At 44.7% G+C, this 22,476-nt stretch overlaps 1 protein-coding gene across 10 annotated transcripts in view; it reads right to left on the reverse strand.

Annotated features, from left to right (window-relative positions):
* Nucleotides 1-6,470: 6,470 nt before the first annotated feature.
* LOC139420316 (RAB11 binding and LisH domain, coiled-coil and HEAT repeat containing) overlaps nt 6,471-22,476 on the reverse strand; it is a 55,091-nt gene continuing 39,085 nt past the window's right edge. For 6 of the 10 annotated variants that reach the window (XM_071170275.1, XM_071170278.1, XM_071170273.1 and 3 more), the window contains 4 exons: nt 14,888-15,004; nt 11,281-11,369; nt 11,023-11,093; nt 6,505-7,640 (listed from right to left, as the gene is read on the reverse strand). In XM_071170275.1, coding sequence (XP_071026376.1) covers nt 7,520-7,640; nt 11,023-11,093; nt 11,281-11,369; nt 14,888-15,004 — 398 coding nt within the window. In that variant the 3' untranslated portion in view covers nt 6,505-7,519. Of the gene's footprint in view, nt 7,641-11,022; nt 11,094-11,280; nt 11,370-14,887; nt 15,005-22,476 lie in introns of all 10 variants that reach the window. The other 4 variants (XM_071170281.1, XM_071170276.1, XM_071170279.1 and 1 more) reach the window with 2 other exon arrangements.

Consider the following 22,476-nt stretch of genomic DNA (forward strand, 5'->3'; position numbering starts at 1 on the left):
GTCTAAACTGCTCCCTCGCCATTGAATAAAATAATCCGTGTGTGTTGATTGCCTCAGACATACTGTAAATGTTCAATGGTTTGAGTCTCACACCTAAAGTAGACCCTAATGTTGTTTCACAATGTAAATGAACCCATATAATCAATTTAAATAAACATAATTGTATAAATCTGGTCTGTCTCTTCCTCTCCACTGTATTCAACTAACATGGCATTTTGTGAGGAAGGTTGTAATGTAAAGTATTCATTACCATGACTGTGAGACTGGCCAATAGCTTCTACCCCCAGACCATCAGGCTGCTGAATAGCCACCACTAGGCAGCTAGCTACCTGCTCACCTTGTCTCCCTCCTGCACCCTGGACTTCCTCTGATATGTCACAAAATGGGTGAGTGATATTTGGGGATCCTCTGTAACAGCCTCATCTATCCTCTCTAACCCCCCCCCCTGCCTACCTTTCTCCCCTCTAAGCCGTCAGGTGTAATTTAATATTTGCATAACCGTCACTTTATTTTAGAAGGAAGGCTTTCTTCACCTTTACTCAGCTCTGCGTCACTCTCTCCTCTCCCTCGCCAGGGACAAGCAGAACCTCACATGCAAATTCAGAGGCTTTCCGCTTTTGTTTTTGTTAAGTTTTTTTCTTTTACTAGGTGAGAGAGAGTGGGGGAATATTTCCTGGAGGCGTTCTCTGGAACTTGGTAGAACTTAATGTTCTAATTCCAGGAACACAGAACAGACAGTGAGGTTTGGAGTTGTAACTCAGTCATTGCAGGTTTCTGTGACACAATGGAACCTACTGGAGCTAAGTCTAGAGCTCTGCTCACCACGTCAGCTCTGACAGAGACCAAGATAATCCATCCAAGATAATCCATCCACCTGACAGGTGTGGCATATCAAGAAGCTGAATAAACAGCATGGTCATTACAAAGGTGAACCTCGTACTGAGGACAATAAAAGGCCACTGTAAAATGTGCAGTTTTGTCACAACACAATGCCTCAGATATCTCAAGTTTTGAGGGAGCATGCAATTCGCATGCTGACTGCAGGAATGTCCACCAGAGCTGTTGCCAGAGAATAAACCGCCTCCAACGTTGTTTTAGAGAATTTGGCATTACGTCCAAGTGTCCTCACAACCGCTAGACCACAACGTCACGCTTCCAAACAAACTAAACACCTTCTTTGCCCGCTTTGAGGATAATACAGCTCGCAGTTCGCGGCTCGCTAACAAAGACTGCGCCCCCCCTCTCCTTCTCTGTGGCTGACATGAGTAAAACATTTAAACAAAGCCCCGGAAGGCTGTTGGCCCAGACAAGTTGGCTGGTGTGTTTACAGACATATTCAATCATTCCCTATCCCAGTCTGTTGTCCCCACATGCTTCAAGATGGCTACCATTGTTTCTGTACCCAAGAAGGCAAAGATAACAACCACCCCGTAGCACTCACTTCTGTCATCATGAATTGCTTTGAGAGGCTAGTCAAGGATCATATCACCGCCACCTTACCGGCCACCCTAGACCCACTTCAGTTTGCGTACCGCCCCAACAGGTCCACAGATGACGCAATCACCATCACACTGCCCTATCCCATCTGGACAAAAAATAATACCTATGTAAGAATGCTGTTCATGGACTACAGCTCAGCATTCAACACCATACTACCCTCCAAACTCACCATCAAGCTGATGGACCTGGGTCTCAACCCCGCCCTGTGCAACTGGGTCTTGGACTTCCTGACGGGTTATCTCCACTTCGCTGACCCTCAACACTGGGGCCCCACAAGGGTGTGTACTCAGCCTTCTCCTGTACTCCCTGTTCACCCATGACTGCGTGGCCATGCACGCTTCCAACTCAATCTTCAGTAGTAGGTTTGATCATCAGCAATGACGAGACAGCCTACAGAGAGGAGGTGAGGGCACTCGGAGTGTGGTGTCAGGAAAACAACCTCTCACTCAACGTCAACAAAACAAAGGAAATTATTGTGGACTTCAGGAAACAGCAGATGGAGCATCCCCCCTATCCACATCCTCAGGAGGCGAGGAGGAGAATACATTTGGCTTGTCACCCAAAACCCTGACAAACTTTTACAGATGCACAATCAAGAGCATCCTGTAGGGCTGTAATCACAGCCTGGTACGGCAACTGTGCTGCCCCCAACCGCAAAGCTCTCCAGAGGCTGGTGCGGTCTGCACAACGCATCACCGGGGGCAAACTACCTGCTCTCAATGAAACCTACAGCACCTGCTTTTCTCTTGCTTTTTGCATTCTCCCTTTTCTAGTCCTCCTGGTTTTGACCCTTGCCTGTTTCTGGACTTTGTACCTGCCTGCCTGACCATTCTGCCTGCCTTGACCATGAGCCTGTCTGCCACTCTGTACCTCCTGGACTCTGATCTGGTTTTGACCTTTTTGCCTATCCATGACCATTCTCTTGCCTACCCCTTTGGATTAATAAACATTGTAAGACTCCAACCATCTGCCTCCTGTGTCTGCATTTGGGTCTCGCCTTGTGCCTTGATAGTTCTGCCAGTCACATTCTGTAAAAGGTCCCCAAAGCACACATATCCCTGCGGTGCTCATCTTTTCAGTTCACTGCAGCTAGCGACTGGAACGAGCTGCAACAAACACTCAAACTGGACAGTTTTATCTCAATTTCTTAATTCAAAGACTCATTCATGGACACTCTTACTGACAGTTATTGTTGCTTTGCGTGATGTGTTGTTTCTACCTTCTTGCCAGTTGTGCTGTTGTCTGTGCCCAATAATATTTGTATCATGTTTTGTGCTGCTACCATGTGCTGCTGCCATGTTGTGTTGCTACCATGCTGTGTTGTTAGGTCTCTATATTTATATTTAATTTGTTTGTATTTTTAATCCCAGCCCACGTCCCAGCATGAGGCCTTTTGCCTTTTGGTAGACCGTCATTGTAAAAAATAATTTGTTCTTAACTGATTGGCCTAGTTAAATAAAGGTTAAATAAAAAATAAATAAACTCTATGCAAATGGTCATACCAGATACTGAGTGGTTTTAAAGTATCTGTTACCAACACATGCATATCTATATTCCCAGTTGTGAAATCCATATATTAATGAATTTATTTCAATTGACTGATTTCCTTATATGAACTGTAACTCAGTAAAATCTTTGAAATTGTTGCCTGTTGCATTTATTTTAGTTCAGTGTATGTTTGTATACGGATGATGGTTTGTTGCTCTTGTTTCTGTTAAGAGGTATTAGCCTACACTCGAATGTACGTTCTTACTCTCTAATATGACACTAAAGCTTCTCTCTTTCATTGATGAGAGCATTATAATGACAGAAAAACAATATGTATGTATAAAATGTATGTATTAAAACATAGTTTTTTCTCAGAGCCAATGGAAGTCTTTCACGCTGCTCCCCCCCCTCCCCCCTCTCCTCAACCATTCCCGTAAGCTCCCGCTGAGCAAGGCATATTTGTGGCGAGCCTCCCTGCAGTTAGCAGAGGGGAAATTAGGATCTGGAACTGACTAGCGTAGCAATAAAATGCCTCAATTTAAACTCCAAACATATCGCTAACAGTTCAACGCTTCAATTTAGCCTCTGACACCAAACATGGCCGAAGCCACAGAAACATCTGGCTGTGTGTGTGTAAGGATAAACATTGCCCAAAAGGCAAAAGCAAATAATTCATTGGTTATGCATGTTGCTACAGGCAACCCACTTATAAAGGGAGAGTAAAACATGGACAACCAGAAAAGGAGAAAAGGCCAGAGGAGGATTCCATTAATAAGCGCTCTAGTGGCCTGCCACACACTGAATGTGTGTGTGTGTGTTTCTGCCATAAAAGTGACCACAGCGCTGGACTCAGTTCAAAGGGTTCCTTCCGTATCCTGTTTGCAGTCGTGTCACTGGCACACACACACACACACACACACACGCACACACAGCAGCGTAGAGGCACCATGTTCCCGTGGTTGAAACTTGAAGACCATTTCTGCTGCTTGCTTTGGAAACAGACATGATTTTCTGAGTCACCACAGCACACACACACACTCGCCCAAAGTCAGTCGTATGACTAAGAAGTCCCAATTGAGGCCCTTTCCAAACACACACACAGTAGTAAGTTAAGTAAAAACACAGGACCCCAAGAAAGTCAACATTCACCAAAGTTGGGCTTAAAAACCTCTTCTGACACACTGCAAACATAGCTTAACTCTCATTCAAATCACCCACATACTCTCTCTCTTTCTCAAACACACCTACCCTTAAACACACCACCCTACACCAGGTGCGTATCCTAACCCAGATCCCGCCCTTTACCCTAAACTGGGTTCGTATCCAAACCCCAACTCTCTCCCTTCTTTGAGCACACCCCTCACTTTATTCTTGTTTTTGTTCAGTCTGTTTTGTTTTGAGTCCTGTTTTTCTTTTCATTTCTACAATGGTAAAGCGACTTAGGGTTTTTGAAAAGCACAATTTAAGTAACACAATATGCAACAATTTCAAATTTCAAATATTTTGCTGAGTTACAGTTCATATCAGGTAATCAGTCAATTGAAATAAATGAATTGGGCTCTAATCTATGGATTTTACATGACTGGACAGGGGCGCAGCCATCGGTGGGCCCACCCATTTCAGGGGCCAGGTCCACCAACTGGGGAGATAGGCACTGCCAATCAGAATGAGTTTTTCCCCACAAAAGGGCTTTACTACACACCCCCACCCCACACATCTGACGATCCCGCAGGTGAAGAATGAAGAAGGCGGTCCTGGGCTGGTTACACGCGGTCTGCGGTTGTGAGGCCGGTTGGACATACTGCCAAATTCTCTAAAACGGTGGAGGCGGCTTATGGTAATTAACAAATTCTCTGGCAACAGCTCTGGTGGACATTCCGGAAGTCATCCTGGCAATTGCACACTCCCTCAAAACTTGTGGCATTGTGTTGTATGACTGCACATTTTAGAGCTGCCTTGTGTTATCCCCAGCACAAGGTGCACCTGTGTAACAACTATGCTGTTTAATCAGCTTCTTGATATGCCACACCTGTCAGGTAGATGGAATATCTAGACAAAAGGATCAAATGCTCACTAACAGGGATGTTAACAAATGTGCGCACAAAATTTGAGAGAAATAAGCTTTTTGTGTGTATGGAACATTTCTGGGATCTTTAATTTCAGCTCATGAAACAAGGACCTACACTTTACATGTTGCATTTATATTTTTGTTCAGTGTATTATTATTATTATACGCTGAAAAATACCAACATTTCATTTCTACCCATGCAGTACAGTGTATTAAAATATATGCATTATTTGTCCACCTGGTGAGTAATCAGTAACAATGTTAAATATTAAAGTGAATATGCAAATTCTGTTCTTTGTGGAGGGGTGGGGACTGGGTGATATATTGACAGAACAGGGTGTAGCGTCACACATGACTCCCTACAGTACACTGTATACCGAAGCTAGGACTTGTAATGGCTCTGAACCAGTCTACGGGCCAGCAACTCTGTCTGTCCCATCTACTGAACTTTGGAATCCTGGACAGACAAAGGGACATAACACTCTTTGAAGTTAGAGTAGTAGCGGCTGTGTGTGTGTGTGTGTGTGTGTGTGTGTGACAGATGAGGGGGGATTCTGTCTATTTACCAAGGGCTTAGTTTTACTACTCTGAACACCTGCTGAAACTTTGAGCTGTGTATTGTATGGCAATGGTGGATATTTTTACACACACATTCACAATAACCATCAGAGACAGGTGTACAGTGCATACTTAAAGTAATCAGACCACTTGACCTTTCCACAAGACTGTGTCGAGGCTCAGATCTGGGGAAGGGTACAAAAAAACATTTCTGCAGCATTGAAGGTCCCCAAGATCACAGTGGCCTCCATTTATAAATGGAAAAAGTTTGGAACCACCAATACTCTTCTTAGAGCTGGCCACCCGGCTAAACTGAGCAATTAGGGGAGAAGGGCCTTGGTCAGGGAGGTGACCAAGAACCCAATGGTCACTCTGACACAGCTCCAGAGTTCCTCTGTGGAGATGGGAGAACCTTCCAGAAGGAAGTTTCTGAATGTCCTTGAGTGGCCCAGCCAGAGCCCGGACTTGAACCCGATCGAACATCTCTGGAGAGACCTGAAAATAGCTGGCAGCGACGCTCCCCATCCAACCTGACAGAGCTTGGGAGGATCTGCAAAGAATGGGAGAAACACCCCAAATACAGGTGTACCAAGCTTGTTAAATGTCATACCCAAGAAGACTCAAGGCTGTAATTGCTGCCAAAGGTGCTTCAAAGTATTGAGTAAAGGGTCTGACTACTTATGTAAATGTGATATTTCTGTTTTTAATTGTTTATACATTTGTAAACATTTTGAAAACCCGTTTTTGCTTTGTCATTATTGGGTATTGTGTGAAGATCGTGGAGGGAAAAAAACTATTGAATCCATTTTAGAACAAGGCTGTAACATAAAATGTGGAAGAAGTCAAGGGGTCTGAATACTTTCCAAATGAACTGTATAAGTACACAATTGTTTATTTCGTCTTTTATTATTTCATGACACCAATTTCAAATGTACATAATAATATGGGTACAGTCCTTTTCATTTCAGTGTATCATACAGTTATTTACTTGTAGAGCATATCCCAAAGAGAAAATAACAAAACCCAAATCAGAACAGCCACTTTAGATAAGAACCAGCCGAGACACTGCAACACGCAGAGGCAGAACGAGACAGGGAAAGGAGGAAGGAGGGAGGCATGGAGCGAGGGAATCAGTGTTCTTCATCTTCACATTTCCAACATAAACAAACTAAGCCAATGAATGGTAGTGATGATGATCATGTACATCATATATAATAAGACGACTCTGAATCAAAATACACACAACAAAGAGAAAAGAATGATAAAGTGATGTGCACATTTCTTTGGAGGAATAAAGTCTTAAGAGATAAATAAGTTATAAAATAGAGACTATCAAAACAACAATGAGAGAGAGAGACGTGACGAAATGAAGGCAGGCGATTTTGACTTCAAGTAGGCATTTCCCCAGAGCCATGAACATACAGACGTCAGTTAGTAAGCTAGTCCTCTCCATGTTGACACCAAAAGGTTCCGGAACAATCACATTCTGACATAGAACGCCACTAACATTCTAACTAGACTGGACTGCAACATTCATAAAGCTTTTGGTGCCGACATGGCGCAAGCTAAAATGCTAAATCAAACCCAATTAGGTGCATCTCAATAGTCTATAATGACTTCCTCTACTCATCTCGTCTTCTCTCCTTGAGACGAGGAAGTCACTTCAGAGTATTGATATACACACTGGCCCTGATCGAATAGTTCAAAGCGCACCCTTCCTTCCTCCCTTCCTAGGGCTCAGCCAGATAGCTCTCCCCTTTCGAGTCACAGAGGAGTGAAGGATGCATCTAGAAGGTATTCGAACAGACCCTGACCTGGCCTATCACTGGTGGCTGGGTCAGCGCTCCCGGACACTGGAGGCTCATGGGATATGTAGTGCGCTGGGGCCCCAGGCGGAAGGATAGATCATTTCTTCCTCTGGAAGACGTTGGCCAGCATGGCGCCGGACGTGGTCAGCTGACCCATCTTACTCAGGAACTTGGTTTTAGCGTCTTCACCAACCAGACTAGCAGCAATGGACACAGAGCTACAGGAACAGAAACACAATGAACATGTTGGCCAGCATGTCTTCTCCTACTAGCACAGAGTTTGCTGATAACTACTTTGAGGGAAAATGTACTTACTACGACTGATATGTGGTTGTCCCACCTAGCGATCCTAAGATGAATGCCCTATGTAAGTCATTCTGGATAAGAGCGTCTGCTAAATCACTAAAATGTCAACGTGTACATTTATTATAGACATTATAGACATTGCATCATCCTCACACAGAGAGCTAAAGTTTATTAGGTACACCCATCTAGTACTGGGTCGGAACCCCCCTCCAGAACAGCCTGAATTCTTCAGAGCATGGATTCTATGTTCAGACATGCTGTGGCTTTAAAATGTTGCTCAATTGGTATCAAGGGACCTGACGTGTGTCAGGAAAACATTCCCTACACCATCACACCACCGCCACCAGCCTGTACTGTTGACACCAGGCAGGATGAGGCCATGGACTCATGCTGCTTACGCCAAATCCTGACTCTGCCATCAGCATGACGCAACCGGGATTCGTCGTACCGGGTATTGTTTTTCCACTCCTCAATTGTCCAGTGTTGGTGATCGTGTGCCCACTGGAATGGCTCCTTCTTGTTTGTAGCTGATAGTGAAACCTGGTGTGGTCGTCTGCTTCAATAGCCCATCTGTCACAAGGGCCCACAAGTTGTGCTTTCCCGAGATGCTGTTCTGCACACCACTTCTGTTTGTGGCCCGCCTGTTAGCTTGCAAGATTCTTGCCATTCTCCTTCAACCTCTCTCGTCAATAAGCTGTTTTCGCCCACAGGACAACCGCTGACTGGATGTTTCTTGTTTGTTGTACCATTCTCTGTAACCCCTAGACACTGTTGTGCGTGAAAAGCCCAGGAAACCGGCCGTTTCTGAGATACTGGAACTCTCGCGCCTGGCACCGGCGATCACACCACACTCAAAGTCGCTTAGGTCACTTGTTTGGCCCATTCTAATGTTCAATTGAACAGTAACTGAATGTCTCGATGCCTGTCTGCTTGCTTTATAGAACAAGCCACGTGACCATTTTTGTGAACTAATAAGTACCTAATAAACTGTCCAAAGTGTATATATGAGTTATATTGGGCCTCCCGAGTGGCGCAGTGGTCTAAGGCACTGCATCGCAGTGCTAGCTGCGCCACTAGGGATTCTGGGTTTGAGTCCAGGCTCTGTCACAGCCAGCCACGAACGGGAGACCCATGGGGCGGCGCACAATTGGCCCAGCGGGGGTTTGGCCGACAGGGATGTCCTTGTCCCATCGCGCTCTAGCGACTCCTGTGGTGGGCCGGGTGCAGTGCACGCTGACACAGTCGTCAGGTGTACGGTGTTTCCTCCGACACATTGGTGCGGCTGGCTTCTGGGTGAAATGGGCATTGTGTCAAGAAGCAGAGCAGCTTGGTTGGATTGTGTTTTGGAGGACGCACAGCTCTCAACGTTTGCCTCTCCCAAACGTGGAAGAAGGTGCTCTGGTCAGATGAAACCAAAATTTAACTTTTTGGCAACAATGCAAAACGTTATGTTTGGCGTAAAAGCAACACACCATCCCCACTGTCAAACATGGTGGTGGCAGCATCATGGTTTGGGCCTGCTTTTCTTCAGCAGGGACAGGGAAGATGGTTAAAATTGATGGGAAGATGGATGGAGCCAAATACAGGACCATTCTGGAAGAAAACCTGATGGAGTCTGCAAAAGACCTGAGACTGGGACGGTGTTTTGTCTTCCAACAAGACAATGATCCAAAACATAAAGCAAAATCTACAATGGAATGGTTCAAAAATAAACATATCCAGGTGTTAGAATGGCCAAGTCAAAGTCCAGACCTGAATCCAATCGAGAATCTGTGTAAAGAACTGAAAACTGCTGTTCACAAATGCTCTCCATCCAACCTCACTGAGCTCGAGCTGTTTTGCAAGGAGGAATGGGAAAAAAATTCAGTCTCTCGATGTGCAAAACTGATAGAGACATACCCCAAGCGACTTACAGCTGTAATCGTAGCAAAAGGTGGCGCTACAAAGTATTAACTTAAGGGGGCTGAATAATTTTGCACGCCCAATTTTTCAGTTTTTGATTTGTTAAAAAAGTTTGAAATATCCAATAAATGTCGTTCCACTTCATGATTGTGTCCCACTTGTTGTTGATTCTTCACAAAAAAATACAGTTTTATATATTTATGTTTGAAGCCTGAAATGTGGCAAAAGGTCGCAAAGTTCAAGGGGGCCGAATACTTTCGCAAGGCACTGTATATTTTGATGATAATACTGTAGAATGGGATATATTATATAACCTATAGAATGGCCTGGACACAAAGAATCAATATACTATCATTCATCCAGAATGTTTTCCCTATAATCTCTACAATCGTTCTCTCCCTAAACATACAGTGATTGACAGTGTCAACTGTCAAATGCTCATTTGTTTGCTTTGTTCTGCTCTTGTTTCAGTCTCTCCGTCCATATATTTGGACAGGTAAATGGAAAAGCTGTTTCCTAAGCTTCAACAGTAACAGTCTCTACTGACTGACAGTTAGGAGTTCCTCTTTTTCCCCCTCTGCCTAAATCTGGTTGAACAACAGCAGATAAAGAACTGTAGGGGAACAACTTTTCAACTAAATTTGGTCAATAGTCAAATTAACGTTATGGAAAATGCTGGAGTTGAGTGCCGTAGTGTAGTAACATGGTTGTTGATAGATACTTTGAGTCTAAAACAGACAACTCTTGTCTCTAACACTGTGCATGATGATGCTGAGAGATTCTATAGTTAGAATTAAACATGATGATTAAACTAACAACCTCAAAACAAGACTCAATATGACATTGGGGTGTGCGACTGTGTTGCTAGGCTACAGCCTCAGAGTTCAAGAGTTCAGAGGGTACACGTGTGCGCACATACACACAGACACAGTTCTGTTTTTAACGAGGCAGAAACACATGTTCACAAGACAGCCACACTATGGGCAGTCTATAATAGTTGATTTCCACTACTCCCTAACCTCCCCCTCACACTATGGCTGAGTCCCAATGCTCTTTACAGGCTCTCTTCTCTCCTCCCCCTAACCTGCCTTCCTTACCACTCTCCTGAATCTAAAGGCTGCAGTTTCTCTACTGTTAATGCAGCTAGGCTTCCAGAGGGTCATATGACTGTGACCCAACAGTCAACAGCACTCATGGTGTGGGACGAAAACCAGCGGATAAAGACAAGGAGAGTTTGTAGAGTTGTGTGTGTGTGTGATTTTGAATGCTCCGACATAGAACACAGACATAGCACACAGATACATCACACAGACACAGCACACAGGACTGTGATTGTGTACTGATTTACTGGTGTGCTTTAGTAGTGATTTACTGGTGTGCGTTAGTACTCACCCCTCTGCCTGTCCGATCCCTCTGTTTTCTACCTTTATCTCCCCCTCCTTGATCATGGAGCTCAGGATCACCTGCAACAGGAAAGGAGACACACACAGTGGAAAATATACCAGTTAGACTGCTGTGCTGTGGAAAGTATGCCTGGTGAGTGTCCCTCCTGGAGACAACATCACGCTGTGTGGTAAGTGGTCTGGGAATCAGCTGGTCTTTAACTGGCATGGGAAACAGGTCATTTGAGGTCAGTGTGTGTGTGTGTACCTCGTGTTCAGGAGATAGCTGTTCCATGTCGGTCCTCAGACACCTCAGGCCAGGCAGGAAGTGATTCACCATCAGCTCCTCTGAGATGACTGGAGCAGGAGGTCAAGGACCGGACAACTGAACACAAAGTTAACCTACACTGAACAACCAAACACCAACACAGAGTTAAACACTACTGAACACTGGACGACCAAACATAAACACAGTTCAACACTACTGAACACTGGACGACCAAACACCAACACAGAGTTAAACACTACTGAACACTGGACGACCAAACACCAACACAGAGTTAAACACTACTGAACACTGGACGACCAAACATAAACACAGTTCAACACTACTGAACACTGGACGACCAAACACCAACACAGAGTTAAACACTACTGAACACTGGACGACCAAACACCAACACAGAGTTAAACACTACTGAACACTGGACGATCAAACACCAACACAGAGTTAAACACTACTGAACACTGGACGACCAAACACCAACACAGAGTTAAACACTACTGAACACTGAACAACCAAACACCAACACAGAGTTAAACACTACTGAACACTGGACGACCAAACACCAACACAGAGTTAAACACTACTGAACACTGGACGACCAAACACCAACACAGAGTTAAACACTACTGAACACTGGACGACCAAACACCAACACAGAGTTAAACACTACTGAACACTGGACGACCAAACATAAACACAGTTCAACACTACTGAACACTGGACGACCAAACACCAACACAGAGTTAAACACTACTGAACACTGGACGACCAAACACCAACACAGAGTTAAACACTACTGAACACTGGACGACCAAACATAAACACAGAGTTAAACACTACTGAACACTGAACAACCAAACACCAACACAGAGTTAAACACTACTGAACACTGGACGACCAAACACCAACACAGAGTTAAACACTACTGAACACTGGACGACCAAACATAAACACAGTTCAACACTACTGAACACTGGACGACCAAACACCAACACAGAGTTAAACACTACTGAACACTGGACGACCAAACACCAACACAGAGTTAAACACTACTGAACACTGGACGACCAAACATAAACACAGTTCAACACTACTGAACACTGGACGACCAAACATAAACACAGAGTTAAACACTACTGAACACTGGACGACCAAACATAAACACAGTTCAACACTACTGAACACTGGTCAACTGAACCGTTGTGAATGAAGTAATATTATGACACTAATACAGTTTAAAAACAAGTAAGATTAGTGAGGTTATATGACTTCATTACCCAGAGGGCCACAGTCATTCCACTGCCTCGTCGCACACTGATGGTGTCACAGTACCAGGCTCTGATAGTGGGGAGTTTAGCCACTGTGACCAAAGCTACACGAGACCCCCCCGTATAGCCTGCGATATTCGCACATTACCAAACCTCAGCCGGCTGGTGTGAGTGAGTGTGTGAGGTGGCATGGAAGTCACTAGAGAGGTTAGGGAGGTATGTCGCTGTGCTGCGAAATATGCCCTTGAGGAGCCTCACTATTTTGGGAACACATTTAGGGAGGAACGTGCATGCATACATGCACATGCTGGGAATTCTGACCAAAGGCTTAGAGGCAGCTCTCCCTCTGTCATTTTCTCTTCTGGCTTCTCCGTCTCTCTGAGGCAGACTGTGGTCTGTAACTGTCCGTCTCTCTCATTTTCGCTCTCCCTCTCTGTGGGCTGTGGTCCCTCTCTCTGTCTCCCTCCGTCTCCCTCCCTCTCTCCGCCCACTCAACCCTGTAATCAGCATACGGCCCCAAAATGGAGAGTTCATTTTCCTTTCTCAACTCGCCAGCACATAAATACACATACAGCTAATGTATTCAACTTATTCAGTGTACTATATATATACACCACACTGACTGAGGCAGGGTTGGTCGATTACAGCCCAGAACCACAAATAGTGAACTTTTAACCTAGTCTGACTACAGTAACCTAGTCTGACTACAGTAACCTAGTCTGACTACAGTAACCTAGTCTGACTACAGTAACCTAGTCTTGACCCAGGTCTTGTTATTCTAAAGACGTATTCTGAGTCACAGCTATAAAAGTGAAATAAAACACCCTCCCCTGAGCCCCAGCCAAGCCAACACTCTGCTCCGGGTACAGTTCTTGAAATGTCTTAAGTGCATACTGCTAGGTGGACACATTTAAAAACCACTTAATGAACTATTGCCCTCTTTTAGCTTTTCTGTTTAAAGGCCTCGACTCGTTAATATGTAGCGGTTTGTCTCAACCATTAATAAAGGGTGAGGTAAGTTCTGTAAGTTAAGGACACAGTAGCAGGGAACACACACAGCTGATCACCATGGAGCTGATCGCGGTGTACAGGGAACAACGGGTGGAGCACTCCCCTATTGTCATCGACAGGGCTGCAGTGGAGAGGGTCAACAGCTTCCTCTGTCTTTATTATCACATCACAGAGAACCTGACATGGTCCAATCACACCACCACAGTGGTGAAGAAGGCGCAGCACAGCCTCTTCAACCTCATGCACCTGAAGAAATTCGGCATGGGCCATTGGATTGGGCATGGGCCTTGCACCATCGAGAGCATCTGACCGGCGCATGACCGCCTTGTCGGGCAACTGCACTCCCTCTCAACTGCAAGGCTCTACATAGGGTGATGCGGATGGCCCAATACATGACTGTGGGTGAGCTCCCTGCCCTCTAGGTCTTCTACACCAGGCGGTGTCTAAGGAAGGCCCAAAAGATAGTCAAGGACTCCAGTCACCCGGGCCACGGACTGTTCACTCTGTTACCATCTGGCAAGCTGTATTGGAGTATTGGGTCTCGGAACCAGGCCATCAGACTGCTGAAAAGCTAAACCTAATTGTCTCCCTGCACCTTACAGACTATTTGCACCAGAGAAATTATATGCACGTTAGAGATGATTTTCACTGACTACCCCCATAGCCAACACTGACACAAACACACCCAGAACTCATACATGCAGACAAAGTTGCTGTTCTATCATATGATATTGATTCCACTAGCCACTTTAGAATTGTACATACAGGTCCATTATTACTATGTACCTATTATTACCTATTATTGATTAATGTACAGCATTGTTGAGGGAGCTAGCTGTTTATTACCTATGCATAGTCACTTTACCCCAACCTACATGTACAAAATAACTTGACTAACCTGTACCCCCACACATTGACTCGGTACTGGTACCCCCTGTATACAGCCTCGGTATTGTTATTTTACTGTTTTTACTTTAGTTTATCTAGCAAATATTTTCTTAACTCTTTCTTGACCTGCGTTGTTGGTTAAGGGCTTGTAAGTAAGCATTTCACGGTAAGGTCTACTACATCTGTTGTTATTTGTCACATTCTCCGAATACATTTGATTTGAATTCACGCGCATACACACGCACACGACACACACACACACACACACACACACACACACACACACACACACACACACACACACACACACACACACACACACACACACACACACACACACACACACACACACACACACACACACACACACACACACACACACACACACACACACACACACGTCAGTGTTGGGTGAAGGATACAGCAACAGGAGAGAGCGCTGTAGGCCTCAAACAGCTGAGTAGCGATGTCTATCCTCTTACTCTCTGTAGCTTGGACGTTGTTACCCAACGCTAGTTTGTGGAGGTGAGGCAGCACAACTGGAAGACAAAAAACAGACAATATCACTGTGTGTGTGTGTGTGTGGATTTGAGTCCATATGTGCATGTGAGTTTGTCTGCGCTCTTGTTTTAGTGTGCCTTTGCATTAGTGTGTGTGTGTGTGTGTCCATACTGACACTTGTCTGTGAAGTGTTGTTCAGCGTAGTGTGTATTATCAATAGTACTGACACTTGTCTGTGAAGTGTGGTTCAGCGTAGTGTGTGTGTATTATCAGTAGTACTGACACTCGTCTGTGAAGTGTGGTTCAGCGTAGTGTGTGTGTATTATCAGTAGTACTGACACTCGTCTGTGAAGTGTGGTTCAGCGTAGTGTGTGTGTATTATCAGTAGTACTGACACTCGTCTGTGAAGTGTGGTTCAGCGTAGTGTGTGTGTATTATCAGTAGTACTGACACTCGTCTGTGAAGTGTGGTTCAGCGTAGTGTGTGTGTATTATCAGTAGTACTGACACTCGTCTGTGAAGTGTGGCTCAGCGTAGTGTGTGTGTATTATCAGTAGTTCTGACACTCGTCTGTGAAGTGTGGTTCAGCGTAGTGTGTGTGTATTATCAGTAGTACTGACACTCGTCTGTGAAGTGTGGTTCAGCGTAGTGTGTGTGTATTATCAGTAGTACTGACACTCGTCTGTGAAGTGTGGTTCAGCGTAGTGTGTGTGTATTATCAGTAGTACTGACACTCGTCTGTGAAGTGTGGTTCAGCGTAGTGTGTGTGTATTATCAGTAGTACTGACACTCGTCTGTGAAGTGTGGTTCAGCGTAGTGTGTGTGTATTATCAGTAGTACTGACACTCGTCTGTGAAGTGTGGTTCAGCGTAGTGTGTGTGTATTATCAGTAGTACTGACACTCGTCTGTGAAGTGTGGTTCAGCGTAGTGTGTGTGTATTATCAATAGTACTGACACTCGTCTGTGAAGTGTGGTTCAGCGTAGTGTGTGTGTATTATCAGTAGTACTGACACTCGTCTGTGAAGTGTGGTTCAGCGTAGTGTGTGTGTATTATCAGTAGTACTGACACTCGTCTGTGAAGTGTGGTTCAGCGTAGTGTGTGTGTATTATCAGTAGTACTGACACTCGTCTGTGAAGTGTGGTTCAGCGTAGTGTGTGTGTATTATCAGTAGTACTGACACTCGTCTGTGAAGTGTGGTTCAGCGTAGTGTGTGTGTATTATCAGTAGTACTGACACTCGTCTGTGAAGTGTGGTTCAGCGTAGTGTGTGTGTATTATCAGTAGTACTGACACTCGTCTGTGAAGTGTGGTTCAGCGTAGTGTGTGTGTATTATCAGTAGTACTGACACTCGTCTGTGAAGTGTGGTTCAGCGTAGTGTGTGTGTATTATCAGTAGTACTGACACTCGTCTGTGAAGTGTGGTTCAGCGTAGTGTGTGTGTATTATCAGTAGTACTGACACTCGTCTGTGAAGTGTGGTTCAGCGTAGTGTGTGTGTATTATCAGTAGTACTGACACTCGTCTGTGAAGTGTGGTTCAGCGTAGTGTGTGTGTATTATCAGTAGTACTGACACTCGTCTGTGAAGTGTGGCTCAGCGTAGTGTGTGTGTATTATCAGTAGTACTGACACTCGTCTGTGAAGTGTGGTTCAGCGTAGTGTGTGTGTATTATCAGTAGTACTGACACTCGTCTGTGAAGTGTGGTTCAGCGTAGTGTGTGTGTATTATCAGTAGTACTGACACTCGTCTGTGAAGTGTGGCTCAGCGTAGTGTGTGTGTATTATCAGTAGTTCTGACACTCGTCTGTGAAGTGTGGTTCAGCGTAGTGTGTGTGTATTATCAGTAGTACTGACACTCGTCTGTGAAGTGTGGTTCAGCGTAGTGTGTGTGTATTATCAGTAGTACTGACACTCGTCTGTGAAGTGTGGTTCAGCGTAGTGTGTGTGTATTATCAGTAGTACTGACACTCGTCTGTGAAGTGTGGTTCAGCGTAGTGTGTGTGTATTATCAGTAGTACTGACACTCGTCTGTGAAGTGTGGTTCAGCGTAGTGTGTGTGTATTATCAGTAGTACTGACACTCGTCTGTGAAGTGTGGTTCAGCGTAGTGTGTGTGTATTATCAGTAGTACTGACACTCGTCTGTGAAGTGTGGTTCAGCGTAGTGTGTGTGTATTATCAATAGTACTGACACTCGTCTGTGAAGTGTGGTTCAGCGTAGTGTGTGTGTATTATCAGTAGTACTGACACTCGTCTGTGAAGTGTGGTTCAGCGTAGTGTGTGTGTATTATCAGTAGTACTGACACTCGTCTGTGAAGTGTGGTTCAGCGTAGTGTGTGTGTATTATCAGTAGTACTGACACTCGTCTGTGAAGTGTGGTTCAGCGTAGTGTGTGTGTATTATCAGTAGTACTGACACTCGTCTGTGAAGTGTGGTTCAGCGTAGTGTGTGTGTATTATCAGTAGTACTGACACTCGTCTGTGAAGTGTGGTTCAGCGTAGTGTGTGTGTATTATCAGTAGTACTGACACTCGTCTGTGAAGTGTGGTTCAGCGTAGTGTGTGTGTATTATCAGTAGTACTGACACTCGTCTGTGAAGTGTGGTTCAGCGTAGTGTGTGTGTATTATCAGTAGTACTGACACTCGTCTGTGAAGTGTGGTTCAGCGTAGTGTGTGTGTATTATCAGTAGTACTGACACTCGTCTGTGAAGTGTGGTTCAGCGTAGTGTGTGTGTATTATCAGTAGTACTGACACTCGTCTGTGAAGTGTGGTTCAGCGTAGTGTGTGTGTATTATCAGTAGTACTGACACTCGTCTGTGAAGTGTGGTTCAGCGTAGTGTGTGTGTATTATCAGTAGTACTGACACTCGTCTGTGAAGTGTGGTTCAGCGTAGTGTGTGTGTATTATCAGTAGTACTGACACTCGTCTGTGAAGTGTGGCTCAGCGTAGTGTGTGTGTATTATCAGTAGTACTGACACTCGTCTGTGAAGTGTGGTTCAGCGTAGTGTGTGTGTATTATCAGTAGTACTGACACTCGTCTGTGAAGTGTGGTTCAGCGTAGTGTGTATTATCAATAGTACTGACACTTGTCTGTGAAGTGTGGTTCAGCGTAGTGTGTGTGTATTATCAATAGTACTGACACTTGTCTGTGAAGTGTGGTTCAGCGTAGTGTGTGTGTATTATCAGTAGTACTGACAATCATCTGTGAAGTGTGGTTCAGCGTAGTGTGTGTGTATTATCAGTAGTGCTGACACTCGTCTGAAGTGTGGTTCAGCGTAGTGTGTGTGTATTATCATTAGTTCTGACACTCGTCTGTGAAGTGTGGTTCAGCGTAGTGTGTGTGTATTATCAGTAGTACTGACACTCGTCTGTGAAGTGTGGTTCAGCGTAGTGTGTGTGTATTATCAGTAGTACTGACACTCGTCTGTGAAGTGTGGTTCAGCGTAGTGTGTGTGTATTATCAGTAGTACTGACACTCGTCTGTGAAGTGTGGTTCAGCGTAGTGTGTGTGTATTATCAGTAGTACTGACACTCGTCTGTGAAGTGTGGTTCAGCGTAGTGTGTGTGTATTATCAGTAGTACTGACACTCGTCTGTGAAGTGTGGTTCAGCGTAGTGTGTGTGTATTATCAGTAGTACTGACACTCGTCTGTGAAGTGTGGTTCAGCGTAGTGTGTGTGTATTATCAGTAGTATTGACACTCGTCTGTGAAGTGTGGCTCAGCGTAGTGTGTGTGTATTATCAGTAGTACTGACACTCGTCTGTGAAGTGTGGTTCAGCGTAGTGTGTGTGTATTATCAGTAGTACTGACACTCGTCTGTGAAGTGTTGTTCAGCGTAGTGTGTGTGTATTATCAGTAGAACTGACACTCGTCTGTGAAGTGTGGTTCAGCGTAGTGTGTGTGTATTATCAGTAGTACTGACACTCGTCTGTGAAGTGTGGTTCAGCGTAGTGTGTGTGTATTATCAGTAGTACTGACACTCGTCTCTGAAGCGTGGTTCAGCGTAGTGTGTGTGTATTATCAGTAGTACTGACACTCGTCTGTGAAGTGTGGTTCAGCGTAGTGTGTGTGTATTATCAGTAGTATTGACACTCGTCTGTGAAGTGTGGTTCAGCGTAGTGTGTGTGTATTATCAGTAGTACTGACACTCGTCTGTGAAGTGTGGTTCAGCGTAGTGTGTGTGTATTATCATTAGTTCTGACACTCGTCTGTGAAGTGTGGTTCAGCGTAGTGTGTGTGTATTATCAGTAGTACTGACACTCGTCTGTGAAGTGTGGTTCAGCGTAGTGTGTGTGTATTATCAGTAGTACTGACACTCGTCTGTGAAGTGTGGTTCAGCGTAGTGTGTATTATCAGTAGTACTGACACTCGTCTGTGAAGTGTGGTTCAGCGTAGTGTGTGTGTATTATCAGTAGTACTGACACTCGTCTGTGAAGTGTGGTTCAGCGTAGTGTGTGTGTATTATCAGTAGTACTGACACTCGTCTGTGAAGTGTGGTTCAGCGTAGTGTGTGTGTATTATCAGTAGTACTGACACTCGTCTGTGAAGTGTGGTTCAGCGTAGTGTGTGTGTATTATCAGTAGTACTGACACTCGTCTGTGAAGTGTGGTTCAGCGTAGTGTGTGTGTATTATCAGTAGTACTGACACTCGTCTGTGAAGTGTGGTTCAGCGTAGTGTGTGTGTATTATCAGTAGTACTGACACTCGTCTGTGAAGTGTGGTTCAGCGTAGTGTGTGTGTATTATCAGTAGTACTGACACTCGTCTGTGAAGTGTGGTTCAGCGTAGTGTGTGTGTATTATCATTAGTTCTGACACTCGTCTGTGAAGTGTGGTTCAGCGTAGTGTGTGTGTATTATCAGTAGTACTGACACTCGTCTGTGAAGTGTGGCTCAGCGTAGTGTGTGTGTATTATCAGTAGTACTGACACTCGTCTGTGAAGTGTGGTTCAGCGTAGTGTGTGTGTATTATCAGTAGTACTGACACTCGTCTGTGAAGTGTGGTTCAGCGTAGTGTGTGTGTATTATCAGTAGTACTGACACTCGTCTGTGAAGTGTGGTTCAGCGTAGTGTGTGTGTATTATCAGTAGTACTGACACTCGTCTCTGAAGCGTGGTTCAGCGTAGTGTGTGTGTATTATCAGTAGTACTGACACTCGTCTGTGAAGTGTGGTTCAGCGTAGTGTGTGTGTATTATCAGTAGTACTGACACTCGTCTGTGAAGTGTGGTTCAGCGTAGTGTGTGTGTATTATCAGTAGTACTGACACTCGTCTGTGAAGTGTGGTTCAGCGTAGTGTGTGTGTATTATCATTAGTTCTGACACTCGTCTGTGAAGTGTGGTTCAGCGTAGTGTGTGTGTATTATCAGTAGTACTGACACTCGTCTGTGAAGTGTGGTTCAGCGTAGTGTGTGTGTATTATCAGTAGTACTGACACTCGTCTGTGAAGTGTGGTTCAGCGTAGTGTGTATTATCAGTAGTACTGACACTCGTCTGTGAAGTGTGGTTCAGCGTAGTGTGTGTGTATTATCAGTAGTACTGACACTCGTCTGTGAAGTGTGGTTCAGCGTAGTGTGTATTATCAGTAGTACTGACACTCGTCTGTGAAGTGTTGTTCAGCGTAGTGTGTGTGTATTATCAGTAGTACTGACACTCGTCTGTGAAGTGTGGTTCAGCGTAGTGTGTGTGTATTATCAGTAGTACTGACACTCGTCTGTGAAGTGTGGTTCAGCGTAGTGTGTGTGTATTATCAGTAGTACTGACACTCGTCTGTGAAGTGTGGCTCAGCGTAGTGTGTGTGTATTATCAGTAGTACTGACACTCGTCTGTGAAGTGTGGTTCAGCGTAGTGTGTGTGTATTATCAATAGTACTGACACTCGTCTGTGAAGTGTGGTTCAGCGTAGTGTGTGTGTATTATCATTAGTTCTGACACTCGTCTCTGAAGCGTGGCTCAGCGTAGTGTGTGTGTATTATCAGTAGTACTGACACTCGTCTGTGAAGTGTGGTTCAGCGTAGTGTGTGTGTATTATCAGTAGTACTGACACTCGTCTGTGAAGTGTGGTTCAGCGTAGTGTGTGTGTATTATCAGTAGTACTGACACTCGTCTGTGAAGTGTGGTTCAGCGTAGTGTGTGTGTATTATCAGTAGTACTGACACTCGTCTGTGAAGTGTGGTTCAGCGTAGTGTGTGTGTATTATCAGTAGTACTGACACTCGTCTGTGAAGTGTGGTTCAGCGTAGTGTGTGTGTATTATCAGTAGTACTGACACTCGTCTGTGAAGTGTGGTTCAGCGTAGTGTGTGTGTATTATCAGTAGTACTGACACTCGTCTGTGAAGTGTGGTTCAGCGTAGTGTGTGTGTATTATCAATAGTACTGACACTCGTCTGTGAAGTGTGGCTCAGCGTAGTGTGTGTGTATTATCAGTAGTACTGACACTCGTCTGTGAAGTGTGGTTCAGCGTAGTGTGTGTGTATTATCAGTAGTACTGACACTTGTCTGTGAAGTGTGGTTCAGCGTAGTGTGTGTGTATTATCATTAGTTCTGACACTCGTCTGTGAAGTGTGGTTCAGCGTAGTGTGTGTGTATTATCAGTAGTACTGACACTCGTCTGTGAAGTGTGGTTCAGCGTAGTGTGTATTATCAGTAGTACTGACACTCGTCTGTGAAGTGTGGTTCAGCGTAGTGTGTATTATCAGTAGTACTGACACTCGTCTGTGAAGTGTGGTTCAGCGTAGTGTGTGTGTATTATCAGTAGTACTGACACTCGTCTGTGAAGTGTGGTTCAGCGTAGTGTGTGTGTATTATCAGTAGTACTGACACTCGTCTGTGAAGTGTGGTTCAGCGTAGTGTGTGTGTATTATCATTAGTTCTGACACTCGTCTGTGAAGTGTGGTTCAGCGTAGTGTGTGTGTATTATCAGTAGTACTGACACTTGTCTGTGAAGTGTGGTTCAGCGTAGTGTGTGTGTATTATCAGTAGTACTGACACTCGTCTGTGAAGTGTGGTTCAGCGTAGTGTGTATTATCAGTAGTACTGACACTCGTCTGTGAAGTGTGGTTCAGCGTAGTGTGTGTGTATTATCAGTAGTACTGACACTCGTCTGTGAAGTGTGGTTCAGCGTAGTGTGTGTGTATTATCAGTAGTACTGACACTCGTCTGTGAAGTGTGGTTCAGCGTAGTGTGTGTGTATTATCAGTAGTACTGACACTCGTCTGTGAAGTGTGGTTCAGCGTAGTGTGTGTGTATTATCAGTAGTACTGACACTCGTCTGTGAAGTGTGGTTCAGCGTAGTGTGTGTGTATTATCAGTAGTACTGACACTCGTCTGTGAAGTGTGGTTCAGCGTAGTGTGTGTGTGTATTATCAGTAGTACTGACACTCGTCTGTGAAGTGTGGTTCAGCGTAGTGTGTGTGTATTATCAGTAGTACTGACACTCGTCTGTGAAGTGTGGTTCAGCGTAGTGTGTGTGTATTATCAGTAGTACTGACACTCGTCTGTGAAGTGTGGTTCAGCGTAGTG

Source organism: Oncorhynchus clarkii, chromosome 11 (assembly GCF_045791955.1).
Source record: "Oncorhynchus clarkii lewisi isolate Uvic-CL-2024 chromosome 11, UVic_Ocla_1.0, whole genome shotgun sequence".
Lineage (NCBI taxonomy): Eukaryota > Metazoa > Chordata > Actinopteri > Salmoniformes > Salmonidae > Oncorhynchus > Oncorhynchus clarkii.